Here is a 19,440-nt window from a genome sequence, read left to right as displayed (position 1 = left end):
GCCTTGGTGGACTTAGGAGGCTGCCTGTCGCAGGCAAAGCCGCATTTTGCAGTCTTCGGGTTTCTGGCGATGCCGGCGTTCCTAAGTCCGGTCTCTATCATGGAGTAGCTGGAAGGACTCCTCCAACGACTGAGTCAGAACAGCTCTAGAAACTGCAGCTCATAGAAGAAGAAGAAGAATGGGCGCTGGAAGACTGGATTCTTGCTCTACTGGGTTCCCTAATTTCATAATCATCAAACATGAAGCATCATTAAACCGTTACAAGAGGCATGTTGCTCAAATCTCGTAGCGCTCGTCCTCGTCGCTAACCTCGCGCACGATCCTAACCGTGCCAATGGCCATCTTCTTGCCCACATCGGCCTCTTTCTTGCGCTTCTGTTTCTGCTGCTGTTTCTGTTGCTGTTGTTGCTGTTGTTGCTGTTGCTGTAGCTGCAGCTGCTGCAGCTGCTGAAGCCTTCCGACCTCGGACACCAAGCCCTTGAGATACACCTCGGCCTGCACCGTGGCGCTGTACGCAGCCGGCGTCCAATTCCACACGTTGCGCCTCTCGACATCCGCGCCGGCCGCGAGCAACGTCCGCAGACCCAGCAGGTTGCCGTTGCCGCTGGCATAGTGGAGCGCCGTGTTTCCCTCGATATCCGCCCTCTGCACCGCCTCGTAGGGTCCGCCGGGGACGTAGGTCAGCAGCAGCTGCAGTATGGTGTCGTGGCCGCCGACGCTGGCCTCCATGACGGCGTCCCGGCCGCGAATGTCCCTCCGCAGGATGCAGGCGGCGTCGTGTTCGCACAGCAGGTGGACGACCTCGGTGTGGCCGGCGCCCGAGGCCAGCATCAGGGCCGTCTGGTGGTGCTCGTTCAAGGCGGGACAGGGATCTTCGTGGCCGGCGTCGAGGAGCACCTGGCAGACTTCCTTGTGGCCGAGGGAGGCGGCCAGGTGCAGGTTGGAGTTGGAGAGGCCGGCGGGCGAGATGTCGGGGTTGTGGAGGAGGGAGGGATGGGACTTGAGGATGCGCTTGACGAGCAGGGCGTCGCCGGCGTGGATCGCGCGCCGCAATCGAATCGAGGGCTCGATCCTGCGAAGGGGGGATGATGATGGTTAGCAGAGGATGCTGATGCTGATGCTGATGATGATTATGATGATGATTGGATGTTATTTGCGTGATTGGGGGCGGCATCGACGCATTTCCAGCGGGTGAGAAGCGGCGATGATTTGAGCTCTTACATGATGGCCGGAACTTGGAGGATCCAAACGACATGCTGTTGAAGAAGGAGAGCAGACGGGAGAGAGAAGAGAGGCAAACGAAGAATGCAGCAGTAAATCGACACCGCAAGAGACGGGGTCCGGCGCCGTCTGACAGCAGCTGGCCTCTGGCGAGGAAGAGCTGCCAGGTGCAGGTCCAGAGGATTCCAGGTCTGCCGAGTGCAATCGTCTGGTGGATGGTGGATGACGCCTCCAACTTTATCGTGCAGATTGATTGATTGATTGATTAGGTGATTGCCCGATTGTGACCCCGCCATGGGATCAGTGATCCACCACAGCAGCAACCCCGCTGAAAGGCCGCTGACGGGGGGGCTGAAATTGATGGATACCTCAGGCTGTGCCTTAGAGCGGAAGCTCGCTGGAAGCCTCGGTAAGTGGCGGAAATGACAGCTGGAGAACACGATGGCTTCATCTTGTTCATTGAGGTGTCATGACAGAAGGAGCTGAGGCATGTATATAACTGTCTCTCTATGGGAATATTGACATATTTGCTATTCCATTGTCTCAATGTCTAGACAAACAGCTAACCCAACTAAATGAAACATACAGATACTCAATCCTCCGTCTCATTGAGCTCATGGTTCAGCTTAACAGCGTCCGTCTTGCCCGTATCCAGAACAACAGCAGGATCCTCCTCGTCGCCCTTTCGGGTCACTTTGCTTCCCTTTTTTGTCTGAACGGTGGTCCTGCCCTTTGAGTTAGCTTGGAGCACAACTGGAGAAGCAATCTTGATGCAAGTAGACTTACTCGTCTGGATTCACCTCCTTGACCTTTCCCTCGGGCTGGCCTTGGCCCCAGTTCCAGCTCACCGTGTCACCCTCCTTGGGACCCTTGGACGTGTCTCCCTTTCCTGAGCCTTTTCCGTTTTGTTGACCATTCTTCTTCTCCTTTCCGCTGGAATCTTTTTCGTTCGGCTGCTCTTTCTCGGCATCCTCTTCTTGCTCGTCCTTGTCTTCATCGTCTTTTACTTCAGCAGCGCCGTCCTCGGTCTCTCTCTTCTTACTCTTCCCAGATTGATCATCCTTTGCCTTTCGCTTTTCTCCAGCTTTCTCTTCCTTCTCTTCAGCTTTGTCGTCCTTGCCCTCTTCTTCTTTGTCCTCCTCTTTGTCGTCTGCCTTGTCTTTAGCACCGCCACCGTTTGCCTGACGCTTCTTGAGGGGATCGTGGCCCCAGTTCTTGAGCGACGCATACGATTTGGTCTTCTTCACTTCCTCAACAGACTTCTTGCTGTTTGCTCTTTCTTCCTGAGCCAGGTGCCGCTTACTAGATGCCACAAATCCATTAGCTGTTCTGATCTAGTACGCATTGACGATGAGGGCCATCAACCTACCAGTAAGACACAACCTTTCGCATGTGACTGATATCGTCGTCCGTATACTTTTCCGGATCCTTGTCAGGGTTGGACTCGAGAATCTCGACGATCCGTCGGCCGCTGTCGTGGCCTACAGACTCTCCGCTGCCGTCGTCTTTGCTCCATCCCGCGCTCGTGGAGTCGTCGCCCTTGAGCCATTCCTTGAGTTCTTGGGCCGTCATGTTGACGAGCTCCTTGAACTCTTGGATAACTTCATTCTTTTCCTTCATCTTGGCAGAGTTGAGTGTATCGTGATCTGGATGTCTAATACAAAGGCTTCCTTGTCTCAGAAGAATGAGAACACGTGATTGCAGCAGAAGATGGGTGAAAGGAACAAGCGCTTTCAAGAAGAGATGCTCCCGTCCTTTTACGTTTCTCCCTCCCAGATCATGGCGTCGTTAAGCTTTTCCTCTACCCGATCGGACGCTTCCGGCAGTTGCGTCATGGAGCATCACCCTAGATCTAGAATCGAAGGCTTTCCCAGATCGCTAGCACGGACTAGCATGACCAAGATCGCATCATACCTAAAGTTGGGACGCCTCGTGGGTAGGGGTGAAGCCCGCTGACGTAGAATAATGAGCGGAGAAGATCTGGGGAGGGAAAACGCCAAGTTTCCTGTTCCGGCAACAATGTCTTGGATGCAGCGCTCTGCAATGACGTGTGGTATAAGTTATGCGGGCTGTTGGACAATTTCACAGCCTTCACATGCAAGAGCCGGGATAGATTGATTGCAAGTATCTTTCTTATGTATTGCATCATCATGAAATTCATTCGGATGCTGGACGTCAAGGCAATGTCCGGTTAGACGACGGGCATACTATTGGCAAGGGGAAATGTTCTATCTCGTAGCCAATCTAGTAGCCACGATATCCTCTGTTCATCTGTGGGCAAATGTGAAAAGGAGGAATAAACCAGGCGCCTCGTAGTAAGTTAACCATGGCCATCAATTGAAAAGCAATGTACCTAGTCCAGGCATATATGACAGACCGCAGTTCACGCATTAATGGCCCTCTTCTTGAGCACCGCCGAGTTCTCATTCAAGCCGTCGTAATCGTGGGCGTCCAGGCAGGCCTGCCGACTGAGCAAGACAGCCGGCGTGGCCCTCTCCCTCATCTCCCTCTCGTAGTCGCCCACGGCCTCGGCCCGGGTCTTGTCGCCGGCATACACAGCCTTGATCTCGCGCAGCAGATGCCAGGCGTCGAGGATGCCGTGGTTGCCCGCCTCGCCACGGTACATGACCATGGCGTGCGCGGCATCCCCCGCAAGCGTCACCCGGCCGCCGCGGTTGTCCCAGTCCTGGCACGGCCAGTCCTGCAGGAGGAGGTGCAGCGCGGGCGAGGACTCGGGCACGGCCTGGATGGCGTCGTGCAGGTCCGGGTGGAAGCCCGCGGCCAGGCGCTTCATCAGGGCGACGCGCTCCCGGCTCGACTCGGGGACGGCCTCGTCCCGGTCCTTGTCCAGCCACGAGAGCATGACCTGCACGCGGTAGCGCTCGTCGCCGGGCGCCCCCGCCGCGGTGCCGTTGACCTCGGGCGTCTCGAGCATGGAGATCCAGAGGAAGACGCCCGTGTCCGGGTGGCAGCCCTGGAAGAGCAGCGGGTCGATGCGCCGCAGCGGCGCGACCTGGGCGGGCGTGAAGTCGGCGGACGCGCCAATCATCTTGACGGGCAGCTGGTGGTTGCGGTAGGCGTCGGGCACGAGGAACCGCCTCGTCTGCGAGTTGCTGCCCTCTGCGCCGACGAGCATCCAGCCGGTGGCCGAGGAGCCGTCGGCAAAGATGGCCGTGACGCCGTCGCTGTGTGAGTCGCCGTCGTCGCCGTCGCTCAGACGGATGTCGACCAGCTTCTTGCCCCAGCGGACGTGGTCGGCGACGCCCTGGAGCAGCACCTTGCGCAGCTTCTCGCGGTTGACGCGGCGGCGGTGGTTGGGCGGGATGCGGAACTTGGTCTCGAGCGTCTTGAGGTTGATGAAGATGAAGTTGCCGTTGTCGTTGCGGCCGACCTCCGGGTCGACCTGGACGCCGTCTATGGCGTCGAGCGTCTCCTTGTCGAGCATGTCGTGCAGGAAGCGCAGCACCCAGTGCAGGGTGATGGCGTATCCCTGGCCGCGGGCATCGATGGTTTCGTCGCGCTCGAAGATTTCAAAGGGGATGTTGGCCTGGTCGCTGGCTTCGATTAGAGAGACTGAGAGCGTTTGTGTTTTTGCTTGATCAGAGGGGGGAGGAGAAAGAAGAGACGGGCGAAGGTTGTTTCGTCGATACCTAGGTAAGGTAGACGGGTTGGCGCAGTTGACGATGACTTCATGTGTACCTTCTTGAGGCCGTGGGCCAACGTCAATCCCACGACGCCGGCGCCGATGATTAACACGGGCTTGTCGCTGGCGACCATGATGGATTGGACAAGCAGACGCAAAGAGAAGCCTTTACTTTTGCTTCCTCTTCCTCACCCGCCTGCTGCTTTCAATGTTTCTGATTATCAAAGACGTCGCGCCGTCTCGGGCTGCGCTCTGTTCAGGAAGATTCTGGACGGTAGAAAGCTACCTACATGTACCTATGTAGGCTACCCTTGTGCCTTGTGCCCCTCAGGGCCTCACAAGCCGGAAGCCGCCCAACCGGTATTCAGATCCTCCGTTCGGTGGGCTCAGACTCGAATGTTTGCGCTCGTGCTGTTTTTGCGCATTTCCTGTTTGTCTGGTCACTTGGGTGCTGCTATTCGTTCAAGGGGGGCTTCAGGGGTTCGGGCTCATTCTCCACGGGTTCTCCCGAGCCCTGGAAGATCCAACGCCGTAGTAGGAAGTTTGGATTAATAGTTGATGCTACCTATGCTATCACCAGAGACGGGACTCAGGGTTACATATACGTGCAAGATATTACTATTCAACTACCTAGGTAGCCAATATAGAGCCAATCATTACCCTCCAATGGCCGCTTGGGCATCGCCTTTTGACCACTTACCTCAAGATTGACAACCGGAAGTGCCTTGTTAGATGTTACTGCTCGGCAAAGGCAGAGAGGCGTATTTGCCCTTGTGACAATATGAACGTAGAACAAGGTCAAGTCCGATAGCCGCGCAGGTTGTCGATCTGAAAACAGTTGGTGGACGCTGAAGCGCGCCGCGGATCTCGTCGGCTGAGCTGCCCTCCCTTGTATCGTGCTACCCTATTCGCTGGGTTTTTGCACAAGGAGAAAGAGAAGTAAAGAGAAGAGGTTAAAATCACGCAAGCACTACGAACATGAAGATAGATGAACTTAGTGGGCGGTATAAGCATGAAGTAGTTGGCTATCGGTGGCTAATTGAATAGCATATGGTTGTTAGACTGCAGTCTGGTACATAGCTGAAGCTCTTGCAGACATCATATATCTATAGGTAGGTAAGCATTCGTGTACATGTTTGTGATTAATTCTGGCATTATGCGTTGAAATCAGCAGAAAATGCAAATCTCGTCTTGGCTTATTCTGCAATGTCAAGTGTTCTCTGTGAAAATTCCTTGCCCTCGGCATGGCTCTTGTGAGGGTTGTGGCTTCAGACTTTTATATTTACTCACCCTTTGACTTTCTGGCGTAAAAGACGCATTAAGAACACCGTCAGCATGCATCAAGCACATGCCGTCTTCAATGCCATCTCCAAGCAGCACTTGTTTTTTTCCCAATCACCTTTTTCACTCTGAGAGAACATGATCGCATCGGTGCTACGTGGACTCGTTACTCAATCGTGTTAAAATCTGACTCTGTTTAGAATTGCTCTCACGCATGCTGGCCCGCGATCGACGCTGAAGATGCGCGGCGTGGATCCGCGGATCGAGCGCCGGCGGATCGGGATCCGACGATGCATCAGGGCGTGATCCGGCAACCCTCTATTACTATTACTATTACTGAACTCCGAGTGCTCAACGACGAGCAACTGACTCACGGGGCTTGTGAGTTGAATCTCACTCAACCAACCCTCTGGACGAGCAACGGCAACAGAGAGCAGCCTCCAATGATGTTATAGAGCACCGCCTGCTCTCTTTTGCCTTATTCTCTCGTCTTCCCCCCTTTTAGCTCTCTCTCCCTCTCTCACACACACACACACACTCTCTCCTCTCACACGCTCCTTCACATCACTCAGGGCATTGACAAGCAGAGAAAAGAGACCGTCAAAACAAGCATCAGAGCAACCTACCGCCCAACCATGTCTTCTGAAAAGCACGAGGCCCTCCAGCCCCTGCACCCCTCCATGGCCGGCAAGCTGGACCCGGCCTTTGTCAAGCTCTACAACGACAACGTCGCCACCAAGCCGCCGCAGCCCATCGACCTGGCGCAGCTCCGGCGCAGCTACTCGGTGCTCTACAGCTACGGCACGGCCCCGGCGCCCGACGTCGGCCGCGTCTACGACGACGTGATCCCGCTGGCCGACGGCACGCAGCTGCCGGTGCGCGTCTACGAGCCCGAGGGCCGGCCGGGCCCGTGGCCGGTGCACGTCGACTTCCACGGCGGCGGCTGGGGGCTGGGCGACCTCGACTCGGAGAGCCACATCTGCAGGCACTACTGCCACAAGGCCGGCGTCGCCGTCATCGACGTCGCCTACCGCCTGGTGCCCGAGGCCGCGTTCCCCGCGGGCATCACCGACAGCTTCGCGGCCGTGCGGCACATCCGCGACCACGGCGCCGCGCGCTTCAACGTGCGGCCGGACAGCATCTCGGTGGGCGGCGTGTCCGCGGGCGGCTTCATCGCGCTGGCCGTGGCGCACCTGGCGCGCGACGCCGGCATCCCGCTGCGGCTGGTGGCCGCGGGCACGCCCGTCATCGACGACGTCTCGCAGTACGCGTCCGCCGCCGACTCGCCCTGGCCGTCGATGCGCGAGAACGAGTTCGCGCCGACGCTCAACTGGGCGCGGCTCGTCTGGTTCGACAGGCTCAAGCTGTCGTCGCTGCCGGACGAGCCGGGGGCCAAGGAGCGCCTCGGCTGGTTCGCCAACCTGCTCAAGGCGCCCAACTTCAAGGGGCTTGCGCGCACCCTCGTCTTCACGGCCAGCGCCGATCCGCTGCGCGACGAGGGCGAGCGGTACGCGCAGGTCTTGGTCGAGAACGGCGTCGAGGTGACGCAGCGGCGCTTCCTCGGTGTGCCGCACCCCTTCATGCACATGGACGCGGCGTTGCCGCAGGCCAGGGACTGCATCGACACCACGGCCAGGTACATTCGGCTGGCGCACTATGAGTCGTGAGAAGGGGAGGAGGGGACGGGTGAGGGGGGATGGCCTGCTGCATGGTCTCGGAGAATCAGAGGGCGTTGTTTTTGTTGTTGTTGTTGTTGTTGTTGTTGTTGTTGCTGTTGTTGTTGTTGCTGCTGTTGTTGTTGAGGCTGCTGCTGCTGCTGCTGCACATGTCCAGGATGGAGGTCGAATGTTGCCATGCTGCAGCTGCCCATCTGTTTGGCAACAGCAAGCAGCATTCTCCCGGCGCGTTGGCCGTATTGGATGTTGGATGCTGGAGGCCGAGGGTTACAATGGCTGGAGCTGACGACGCAATCGTGTCCCGCCCTCTTCTTGTTTGCCGGTTGGCTGGCATTCCCCCTCCCATCCCGATATTGAATGTTTGTTCCATGAGTCCCCCCCTTATCCTGAGCAATATGTGCCTTCACGGCAACACATCCTTTACCTACTGCCTGCCACGATACGCATCGCGATCAACGGCGAGGAGAAATGAGGCTCTTTCTGATTGGCAATTTCATGCAGCTGAGAATCCATCATTTGAGGATGAATAATGTTCCATCCACCCTGCTTGGAGTTGTAACATCAATACTAGAGCGCGTCCGCAACGTATGGCTACTCCTCCCGCTCAGTGTACATGTGAACACAAAAGAGCCTCACTCTTCAGAATCCTGGTTGGGCCAACAGCGGTGGAAAGAGAGAAAGTTCCGTTGACCGTCGTTCCATCCATTGCTATACTACTCCAGTCTGTAGCATCCTCTGTTGGTAGGACACTCAGCAGGCCAAGCAAATCACCGCACTCACACTCGGGACGGATCCAATGCCTCTGTACTCTGCTCGTCGATGATGGTCCCCTCGGCAAAGCTCCGAAGTGACATGTGCCAAGAGGGAGAGCCGAATCGGGTGCTTGTGGCCGCTCGTTGTGCCACCCATAAATGCGCTCAAATGGGCCATCTTCCAACAAACCAACATGTCCAGCGTACGGGTATGCACACATGTAACACTGACGACAAGGACAACGGCAACACGACAGCAACAGCAACAGCAGGCAGAGCGACGAGAAACAAGGCTCTCCCAGGTTGCCGCTTGTCTTGATGAATGGCACGGGGCTTTGTTGCCACCAGACGAGAAAAGCCGGCTCTCTTGATGTGGGATGACAAAGGCCTTCACGGTCCTCTGGAAGCAGTGTTTCCACACGAGGCATCTATCCACCTGTCCACTTTTAGGATCAGGATCCCTTACCGGAGCGAGATGAGCCGGGCAAGGGGGGAGGGCCTCTTCAGGTGGCTTCTGTCTTCTTTCCAGTTTCCTTCCCCTTCCATCCGCACAAAGTACCAGTACGCGGAAGGATTCATACATATTACATACTATGCAGGCATGCTTGGCGAGAACTGCGTGGGTGATGGTGGTGACAAATTTCGATTTGCCGGTGCTGATCCCTCGTCTGTTATTACTTCCTCGACAGGCGCTGGTAGAATTGGGTTGCTGCTTGCACATGTGATGTCGTGTTACGATTGTCGATTCCCACAGGAGAAAACAAACAACCGGGTGCGCGACTCATGCGACCAGATACGCTGTCGTGACAGCTCGGCAGAGCCCGTACGGTAGAGGAGGCCTGGATGCCACGCCGGGCTTATCACTCAAGTTCCTGTAAGACGGAGCATCGTGGCCACCCGTAGCCGAGTTAGCGCCAGGAACAAGGTCATTTGGTCCTCCTCTCGATGCCTCTTCCTTTGCCGTAATCTCTTTATGGTCGCACATACTGCACGTACAAATACCTGCACGAAAAGCTGCCTCGCTCTGATTGTTGCTCGAACCCTTGAACAGCCCACACAGCTCAAGGTGCCTGTCCCGGCCAAAAGGCACGATGCACGAGTTTGACAAGCCCCTCCCGGCCTCTCAAATCTCTTGTGACGGTCCTTGACCAGGGTCTTGGCCCATTGCCACAAGGGCGGCCTAGCTGGGATATCGGGGATCTAGCGCATCACTGGAGCCTTTTTTTCGGGCGTAGCACCAAGGCGTTTGTCTTGCTTGGGCCTGGCGTATCATGCAGAGGAGGAGGAGGATGAGAGTTGAGGAAAAGGAGGGCTCGCAGATAGGAGATAAGAGGTCGAGGCAGACGATAATTGACGACCGAGTTCCTTTCTAGCGAGCGCGTCGTTGTCTTTGGCGCAGAGAAGAAAAGAAGCTGTATTGCTGAGCAACAAGAGGCAAACGGCACAGCAGGGGCAAAGAGCCGGCTGAAGATGTAGCGTGCCGCACGGAACGGTTGCGAATCCCCCCCGTTTTGAGTGTATTCGTAAGATGCCACAGCAATGTTTCACTCACATGCTCCGCCCCGACAAGAGAGACATTTGCTAGCCGTGCAGGCTTTTGCAATCAGCAGCCAACGAAGGACCGGCGGAGGGGGTCAGAATAGAGGATCTGCACCGTTCATCAGGTAAAGACCGAAAATCTGCAGTCTTGATTAGCGAGCGAGCAGGTGGTTGACATGCCATGATGACTCCGAGTTAGCAGGACGACTAATAATAACACCAAAATGTCGACTACCAACCTCGGTCATGTACCGGTACTTGAACGTCGAGGAAAGGCACAAGAACGGACCAGATGAAGGAAAACACGGATCCTGCTCGGCAAAGACCCCCAAGCAAAGGAGCAGCACAACGAAACCGGGGCATGACCCGGCCCCCCTTTGCCTTCTCCCCGGCCGTAGCAACACGAGAGCTAAGCTGTATGTGGCATGTAACCTGTCCCGTCTGGAGGGGCGGGTGCCCGTGTCCGTCTCAACGGGTTCTCCATCATGCTCTGCTTGTTGGCTCTTGATGTCGATGGAGATACTTTTGGGGAGTACTCCGCATCTCGAATGAAGAGGCGGGCGTAGATACTTGGTATGCGAGCACCACCCTCGCCTATGGCAAGGTACTTGCTTGCACCCATGGGCAGCACATCGCATCGCATCGCATTCTGACCCTCCTGCCTTGTCAGACCCGAATCGACGGAATCAGTGTGTCGCGAGACCCCAGACCCAGACCTTTGTACCCATGCTTGGACTCGGTCGAAGTGCGTATACTACTAGGCATTAGCCAAGCTGGGGACTGTATGCGTTATGTAGGTATTGTCGTTGGCATGTGTGCTGACCGTCCCCCTCTTTGCTTCGGTTCTTTTCGCAGGCGGTGACGATACTGTGGGTTTCGATCCTTCTGGATGTTAGCACTGCGACAACCTTGTTTCAAGCTCCAGCGTCCACGTCCATCCACAGAAAGCTGATGCTGCTGATCTACACGGCAGGGAGAGAAGATTGAGCAAACCTCCAAGACATGCCGGTACTAGCAGTATTCTGCACCATCACCTCCATCATCTCCGGGCAGGATATGCGCCGTCAGGCTGGTACTACCACAAACACAACCACGGCAGAGCAGGGTGCAGTTATTGCTCGTCGCTGTCGGAGGAGCAACGGCTCCCGTCTCGTTTCGGACACGGCGATGGCGGCATTGATCCCCATTGACTGATCTCCCCACCACCCTCCGCAGGGACTCGTCAACTTGGCTGCTGATGACGGGAGCTGACAAACACTTGACTGAGCTGCATTGAGTGCGAAGCGGGTGTTTGCGTCCCTGGTGCTCATTTGCAGGGATCCAGCCTCGGGGCTTCTGGCCGTCCCTGCTAGGCTGGCGATTCCCAGGATCAGGATCAGGATCAGGCTCGCGCTCGCGCTCTTACTCGCCAAAGGGTGCAAACGAGGCAGCGCCAACGTCTGCCGGCCGACGAGTGAGGGAGGTGGTAGGTAGCTTGTAGCATCGGCTGGCTTGCTGCATGGCCCGTGGAGTTTGTCTGACGTCTGGGGTTGCATGGGCTTGATGGAGTTGAAGGCTTCGATGGAGCTTGACCTGGAGTTGAGGCTTGATTGACGGGGACAGCACGCGAGAATCACCCTCAGCGTCCTTTCAGTGGACTCGGGCAACGCTCCAGGCACTGGATGGACGGGGTCCCAAACGCTCCGGGGACCCATTCAGCGCTGCAGGCCCCCGAAGAAGCCCCAGGGCCTCCCAAGAACCCACCAAACGCTGCAGCCAGATCGGCGGCACAACGCCAGTCCACACCACCTGGAACCTTGGATGTACCAGTACCGACACGGCTGGCTGCTGTACCACCTGAACTGAGGCATCCATTGATCTCCTAGGGTCCTGCACCCCATTCCCGAGTCTGAGGGCTGTTCAAAGGCCAGATTCTTTCTCTTCTCGTCTGGTCGCTGTTTTTATTATACCACGTTCCGCTCTTTTCTCTGTTGATCCAACCAGCTTGCGTCGCCAAACGGGCTCCAGCTCCTTTCCCCGATCATCGTCCCCCCCGTTCGCGACAAGCCCTCGATTTCCTGTCCTATCGAGGCTCGACTGGAACCTCGTCATGCGAAGCAGCAGCCGGTGGATAGCGACCAGAGGCCCTGAACCAGAGAAGCGACACGTCGATACTGTCGACTATTGCCGCCACAAAAGCCACCGCTTTCTCTATTATTTTTAGCATTACCCGCTCTGCACATATTTGATCGGGAGCGACTTTCGACAGCGGCAAAAACTGGGGCTTGACGCTCAGCCAACCGCTTAGTATCGCCAACCCGCCAACCAGTGCTGGAGGAGAAGAGGAGAGGAGGAGAGTGATTTGTGAGAACGCGTGGAGTAAGGATAAGAGGGATCAAAGTTGCTTTGGGGAGACGAAGGTCTGCTGGCGAAAACGAAGCTGTGGACGAGCGAGGGACGACTAAAGAGAGGGAGAGCAAGACACGAAGAAGCTCCGTTGTGGACTCTTAGCTGTCGCCATCATCATCGTCACCATGGGCTCCGACAGCCGCCCCGTATGCCATCGCTGCGCCCAGATCAAGCAGGCTTGCGATGGCAGCGTGCCGTGTGCGCGCTGTCTGCGCCTCAGCCTGCCCTGCCGCCCTCGAGACTCGGGCGCCGCGGCCGGCCAGCAGGCGGGCGACCTGCCAAAGGCGCGCATCCGCCGGGTGCAGACGGGGTGCCTCATGTGCAAGCGCCGCAAGAAGAAGTGCGACGAGACGAAGCCGCGGTGCGGCGACTGCAGGCGCCTGTGCCTGGACTGCGCATGGCCCCCGGAGCGCTCCAAGGAGAAACCCGCGGCCTCTGCCTCTGCCTCTGCCTCTGCCCCTGTGTCTGTGTCTGCGTCTGCGTCTACCTCTGCCGCAGCTGCAACAGCAGCCACGGCTACGGCCACAGCTACAGCCGTCACCACAACGGTGGCCGTGGCCGGCTCCGTTGTTCCCATGCCCGTCCCGATCCCCGTTCCCGCCCCCATCCCGGTGGCGATGACGGCGTCAATGCCGATCGAGTCCGTTATGGCCGGCAGGGACATTCACGAGGTGCCCTTCCAGGAGAAGCCCGTCATGATCAACAGCATCACCGACAGCACCACCGAGCTCATCATTCGAAGTAGTCCGGCCTTGAGCTCGTCCAGCGGAAGCAGCAGCAGCAGCAGCAGCGCCAGCCACTTCTCGCTGGACCACCACTTTGGCGTTCTGCCACCGCTATCGCCGCCATCCGGCAATGATTTTGAGATGGAGATGGCCGCCGACAGGTCCGCCTGGGGCCAGCCGGGCTCGTCTTCGGCCGGCTGGCACGAAGCCATCACGCCCATCAGCTACGACAGCCCTCGATCAGACTCCCACGAGTCCCTCATCGTATCGCCCATGTCATCTTCGCCGTCTCTGTCCCTCTACAACCCCCAGCTGCTGCCGCAGCTGACGTCGTCCCACGACAGGGCCCTGCTCAACCACTACATCACCATTGTGTCCTCCCTGCTGTCGCGCCGGATGTCGACCAACAACCCGTACAACGGCTATCTGCTGCCCATTGCTCGCAACAACGACCTCGTCATGCACTGCATTCTGGCGCTCTCCGCCAACCATTGGCGCAAGCTGCAACCTCAACTCGCCGACAGGGGCCTCTATCACCAGAGTAAGGCGACGCAGTCTCTGGCCAGGTTGCTGCCTCACGTGGATCGCTCCAACGCCGACATCGCCCTGGTCAGCAGCCTGTTGCTGTGCATGACGGAGCTGTTCGACGGCACCAGCGAAGGCTGGCAGCTCCATCTCAAGGGGGCCAAGAGGCTGCTGACGGCCTTGATGAACCAGCAGCAGGGCGATCGCATGAACGGCCACAACAAGTTCCTTGTGCGGCTCGCGCGGTTCCTCGATTCCGCTGCCACGACCTCGACGTGCAAGCCTCCGCTCATGGGCGAGGACGAGCGGGAGGCGGCCACGCTGGACCGGCTGACGGCCGCCCCCGATGACGAGGACGCGGCCATTTACGGCATTCCCAAAGAGCTGTTCCATCTGGTCGACGTCGTCAACTCGCTGGCCGACAAGCGCAAGAACCGCGTGGATCGCGCCTCGGAGGCCGCCTTTCGCAAGGAAGCCTTACAGATCGAGGAGCGCATCAACCACTGGTCGTACGAGTACGGCGGCCGGCAAAGGGCCACCGCCTGGACTACCGGCGTGGCCAACGACGATGTCTTGTACGCAACCATGGCCTACGAGTACGCCATCAGACTTCGCCTACACCAGATTGTGGAAGGCTACGATCTCAACGATGCCAGAGTTGTCAGAAACGTCGAGGGCATCTTGGACGCAGTGCAGAAGATCCGCTACGGCAGCCCTCTGGAGCCGTGCCTGATGTATCCGCTGGTCATGGCCGGGGGCGCATGCTGGACGATGGAGCAGCGCGTCGTCATCCAGGACCGCCTCCTCGTCATGGAGCGCACCTGCGGCTTCGGATACATCTACAACGCGCGAGCACTGGTGGAGCGTGTCTGGAGGATGCGCGATCAGACCGAGGGCACGGGCACCATTGTCAACTGGGCACGGATCCGGTACGAGGAGATGCATGGCCTCGCCGTATTCTAAGCACATTCTCCAGAGATCTAGCTTGTCAAGACAGCATACTTGTGTCGGCGAAGATTGTTGTTTTCGTTTCATCATATCATGAAAGCTATCACTCATGCCGACTCGCATCAGGATTGATTGAAACCTCGGAGGTTGCCACTACACTACATGTAGTGAGATCACCCCAACAGCAACAACAGACATCGAAGCACACTCACGGCCGCTGCTCGTTGTTGACCGCGGATCTACTCAAAGGGTCCGTGAAGCTCTTCACCAGCTCGGCTATGTGAGAATGCATATTGTACCCGCATACCTCTTCGATGGTCAGCTTGCCTGGCCGGTCGTTGGCGCTGCTCCAGCCGATGCGTTCTGTGATGTCGGTCCTGGCTCTTCGGCTGCTCTCTTGCACTCGCGTGGCTCGCGGTTTGCGCTCCAGCTCATACAGCTGAAGCTTCTCAGGTATCGACAGATGTGCGTACTCGTCTGAGAAGAGGATGCCGAGGGCTCCAGCGTCTTCGAGAGCCATGCATGCACCTTGAGACTGATCGGGCATCATGGGATGGGCTGCGTCTCCGAGGAGGCAGGATCGTCCGCTCACCCAGTACGGGTAGGGCTCATGATTGTAAAGGCGCCACATCTTGATGTCATCTGCGTTGAGGAATAGGAGCCGGAGCCTCTCGTCCAGGTCGGGGAACGTTGCCGCCAGGGTCTCGCCCGTGGACGAGATATTCCAGCCGTCCTCCTTGAGGTTGTTTTTTTGAGCCGGGTAGAAGCAGTAGCAGCTGACGACCTCGTGGTTGGAGCATGGACTCATGACGATCTTGTCGATGCCGTTACCGCCCCAAAACTCAATGGCACTGTTGTCGGCGAACTCTTGCAGGCCCAGCTCGCGGAGCTTGGCGGTGCTGATGATGCACCGGTAGCAACAAGAGGTGGACGGCGTGACTCGAGGAACGATGCCGAGCTGCTCTCGCATCTGGCTTCGAATCCCATCCGCGCAGACGACAACATCGTGAACAGCCTCGGCACCGTTGTCGAACGCTATCCTTCCTTCACGACTGTCTAGCCTGACTGCTTTGTGCCAGACCTTGAGCTGTGCCGGAGGGCCCTGGCCCGCCTCGGCCGTCGCCACCTCTTTTAGGTGCTTATGGAGATCAATGCGGTGGAAGTTGTTGTAGTCGGTGCCGAACCGCTGACGATAGTCTCCCAGCGGATACTGGGCGGACACCTCGCCCGAGGACCAGTCGTGCATGATGAGGTTCCGCAGGACGACGGGCCTGGCCGAGGCTATGTCGACTTGCCACTCTTGCAGGAAGCGCGAGCCGTTGGAGGCGAGCGACAGCGACGCGCCGACCTCTCCGCCAAAGTCGTATCGCTCGTAGATGGTAACGCGATGGCCGGCGCGGCGGAGGGCGATGGCGGCGGACAGGCCGCCGAGGCCTGAGCCGATGATGGCGATGTTGTAGGAGGGTGTTGTATGCGTTCCAGTCGTGCCGGCCATGATGGGATGCTGGGTTATTGTGTCTTTGGTACCGGGTTCAGAGGGCAAGGATATTTGTTTGGCTGGGAGGGGCAATGAATATAATTGGGATGAAACGCAACAGCGGATAGTGTGTTGATTTACACGGGACTATATCGTGGATATCTAGGTCACGGGAGTAGGAGGTATCAGCCATCAAGGAACAACACAGTCAAAGACGGAGCAGTAGCATTTGCTTGTAAAAGATCGCAAGGTGGCAATAGGCCTGACCTTGTGCCTGTCGCAGCGGAATGTTTGTGCAGTTATCAAGGGCTCTCTGTCACTTTTCTTTTCACTTTTGGATTTATTTATGCCCTTATACATTCGATATACAGCCAAGGGAGCACAGGCAAGTAGGCAAGCACCACCCTAGTTTGGGCTGTGATGTTGTCTCTTCATAAGGTAAGGTAGGTTCTGACTGTCCTGGTCCTGGAGATGGAGCAGCAGCAGCCACGCCGATTGCAGCATACACACCTTAGTCTGTTGGTAGCAGATTGTTACCTAGTCTGCCGCTTATGTGTTGATACGCCGTCGGAGCAACGGCCGTCGTTTGCGCCTCTAATTTTTTTTTTTTTTTTTTTTTTTTTTTTTTTTTTTTTTTTTTTTTTTTTTTTTTTTTTTTTTTCACTTAATTCCGCAGCGACAGTATGGGAATGCGGCTCGTGACTTATATGGAGCTGGTGTTGCAGCCGTCGGAAGGCCTTTTGTAGTAGTATTATGCCATTGATGCGTTACTTTTGCTGATGTTACCAGGTATATTACGATGTGCGTATGACGAAACGACATGTACTCGTACGGACACATTACGTCGTTGCATTGGGTGCTGCTTGACCTGCGGTTTGGGACAAGGACCTTAGGTGAACGAGTTCTGTTGTTAGGGGGGCTGGTTAGGCTGCCTTAGCACTCTATGTCTTGACAAATAGCGGAGGACTCATATGTATGGTCTGTAGCATGGAGTTGGATGTACGAAGAGCAAGGATATGCATGTCGTTTGCGCATCGTCCGTTTACGACGGCGGCGTTGATGTGTTGTTCGAGGATGGCGAGGGGGGAAAGAGAAGGCGTGTAAGTTGGGGAGGAAATTGGCGCCGTCTTTACGGATGCATGGGGACGGTCGAATCGAGTCAAGCAGAAAACGGCGTAGAGAAACAGTTCTGGTTCGTAAGTGAGTGATTTGTACGAGGACGAGTTGGGATAACGGAGACAGGCATGTTCTTGTGTCTTGGAATAGGGGGAGATAAGAGTCTTGAATCCTCTTTAGGCCCGGCTCGTTGGCTTCACACGAAGGTATACAGTACTTTGCAGTTTCCATTTACCTACTAATACCTTATAATAGACATCAATAAGCGTTGGGCTGAGGGATCGTTGACAGTCTCACCCTAGCCATGGCGTGCCGTCGGTTATCGATTTGCTGTCGACGATTCTCTCGATTCTCGTATGCAGGATAATCTATCTTGAGTCGATATAAATCCTCCTAGGTGTCGCTGATAGAGAGCTTCATCATGCCGAACTTGACTCCACGGACTCCTGATTTCCTAGTGCGAGTTTCACCGTGTTTCGCCTTCTCTAAAGCCTCGCGAAACATCCGAGAATAGAGATGGAGGAGAGCGGGAACTGCACACGATCAGATGGCTCGTTAATCAGCCCCCCCCCCCCCCCCCCCCCCCCCCCCCTTCGGCGTTGGGCGATCTGCCTCTGGTGGTCGACCCTACGTTCGCCATTGCATGGTGAGCGAAATGGGGCGCGAAAGGGGTCCCGGGATATTGTGGACTCTCTAATCCAATTCCTGGCTTGAATTGCTTAAAGTTTTGGATTGTTATTTTGCCTCTTATGCCCGACTTGAGGTGGTTGCTTCTGCCGCTGGTTCTCGTTGCAGCGCTCGGAAGCGATCCGAGCGTCCGGGTCCGCGGGATGAAGCGCGGCGATCTAGGTAGGTAGTCTAGGGGAAAGCTGTGGGAACAGGACAGAATGGAGGGGGGGACAGGGGTTTCCGACGGCCGCAGATTTTTTTTGCTGGCGAACAGGGACAGGGGGGGGAGGAGGTGAGAGGTGAGGGAGATTCGGCATTGGCTAGACAAGAAGAGTGCAGGTTTTTGCTTGAATTTCGCGTCGCTTTCGTTATTGAAATTCAGGTTCAAGGAGCAGGGAACGCATACCTTAGCTTGATAATGGCATATCAACTGTCGAACGGATATTCAAGCATGGTTCCTGGCTGATGACGGGGCAAAGCCTCGATGTTGACATGTCGTATCAACAGACAAGCCGCCCTAGCGAACGCCTTCTGGGGCCGGCAGACAGGCCGCTGCCAGGGACATGCGGGCTCCAGCCACCGATTCTGTAGCAAGCGAGCCCAAGTAATATCGGCATCACTGCGTCTGGGGAAGAGGCAAACGGACGCTCTTCCAATGTGTCCTACCTAGTATTCGTGTCCAGGACCGTACCATGCCCGAGGTTGTATGTATGACGAGGTTCATGGCCAAGAAAAGTAGAACAAGAGTGAGACATTGGGCAGTGCGGCCGAGCTCAAAAGCCGACCTTTCTTCCTTCTACCACCTGAGAATCTTCGATCGAGATGATGCCTTGATGTTGCAGAGGGTGATGCTGAACAGATCCTGTGCGGTATCACTGGCCCACCCCGGACTCCATGTCGTTCTACCACTGAATCAGATCATAATATTCCGAGGCAGAAATGAGCGAGTCTGGGCACGGAAGAAAAGGGCCTTGATTTTCGGCTGCGGTTTTGCTCGGCCTTGTTGGCCCTGATCGCGAAAAATAAGACCTTACCGACAAATAAATGAGCAATAATCATTTTAGCCGGTTTTCCATTGCTCGTGGGGTGCTGTTCATGCTCTTGCGGTCAGCTGCATGAGCTGCTCTGTTCGGTGCATTTTGCAATCTGCAACAGCAGCGGCCCCTTGCAGCTCGCTCTCGGTCCAGTGATACAGATACTCAAGGTAGATCCAGTCTGTAAGACACGATGGTTCTGCTGAAAGTTGGCACAAACGGAAATGGACATTGCGGCCAAGGGAGAAGATCCATACCTAGGCATGTGAGAATCTGCAGCTGCTTGTAGGAGCAAGGAACCGGTGTTAGTGCCCATGCATGGCCGAGCCCGCCAACGTTACATCGTATCAGTGACGCTGCAGGAAAGAAATAATTAAAGGAAGAAAAAGAACGAACCGATGCGCCATGCAGACGAACGGCCGAGAACTACCATTCTGGCTACTGGA

General features: G+C 56.5%; 5 protein-coding genes across 5 annotated transcripts; 1 reads left to right on the top strand and 4 right to left on the bottom strand.

The window, feature by feature from the left end:
• Window positions 1–435: 435 nt before the first annotated feature.
• Window positions 436–1,077, bottom strand: TRIREDRAFT_42027 (uncharacterized protein; the record flags this gene model as incomplete). The annotated part of the gene is made up of 1 exon (XM_006968764.1): window positions 436–1,077. A coding segment is annotated over one exon (642 nt), but the record flags the coding sequence as incomplete, so codon positions are not given.
• A 1,331-nt stretch (window positions 1,078–2,408) lies between these two features.
• TRIREDRAFT_34252 (uncharacterized protein) lies at window positions 2,409–2,793 on the bottom strand (the record flags this gene model as incomplete). Its single annotated transcript, XM_006968761.1, has 2 exons — window positions 2,409–2,523; window positions 2,591–2,793. Coding segments are annotated over 2 exons (318 nt in total), but the record flags the coding sequence as incomplete, so codon positions are not given.
• An 811-nt stretch (window positions 2,794–3,604) lies between these two features.
• On the bottom strand, window positions 3,605–4,998 carry TRIREDRAFT_81679 (uncharacterized protein; the record flags this gene model as incomplete). The annotated part of the gene is made up of 2 exons (XM_006968807.1): window positions 3,605–4,768; window positions 4,921–4,998. The coding sequence occupies 2 exons, from the start codon at window positions 4,996–4,998 to the stop codon at window positions 3,605–3,607; spliced, it is 1,242 nt and encodes a 413-aa protein (XP_006968869.1).
• A 1,782-nt stretch (window positions 4,999–6,780) lies between these two features.
• TRIREDRAFT_68704 (uncharacterized protein) lies at window positions 6,781–7,812 on the top strand (the record flags this gene model as incomplete). The annotated part of the gene is made up of 1 exon (XM_006968846.1): window positions 6,781–7,812. The coding sequence occupies one exon, from the start codon at window positions 6,781–6,783 to the stop codon at window positions 7,810–7,812; it is 1,032 nt and encodes a 343-aa protein (XP_006968908.1).
• Window positions 7,813–14,371: 6,559 nt separating this feature from the next.
• Window positions 14,372–16,193, bottom strand: TRIREDRAFT_81676 (uncharacterized protein; the record flags this gene model as incomplete). Its single annotated transcript, XM_006968806.1, has 1 exon — window positions 14,372–16,193. The coding sequence occupies one exon, from the start codon at window positions 16,191–16,193 to the stop codon at window positions 14,907–14,909; it is 1,287 nt and encodes a 428-aa protein (XP_006968868.1). The 3' UTR covers window positions 14,372–14,906.
• Window positions 16,194–19,440: the final 3,247 nt, after the last annotated feature.

Source organism: Trichoderma reesei, assembly GCF_000167675.1.
Source record: "Trichoderma reesei QM6a unplaced genomic scaffold TRIREscaffold_26, whole genome shotgun sequence".
NCBI lineage: Eukaryota > Fungi > Ascomycota > Sordariomycetes > Hypocreales > Hypocreaceae > Trichoderma > Trichoderma reesei.
Note: the sequence above shows the minus strand (reverse complement) of the source record. Positions and strands in the feature narration are given on the sequence as shown.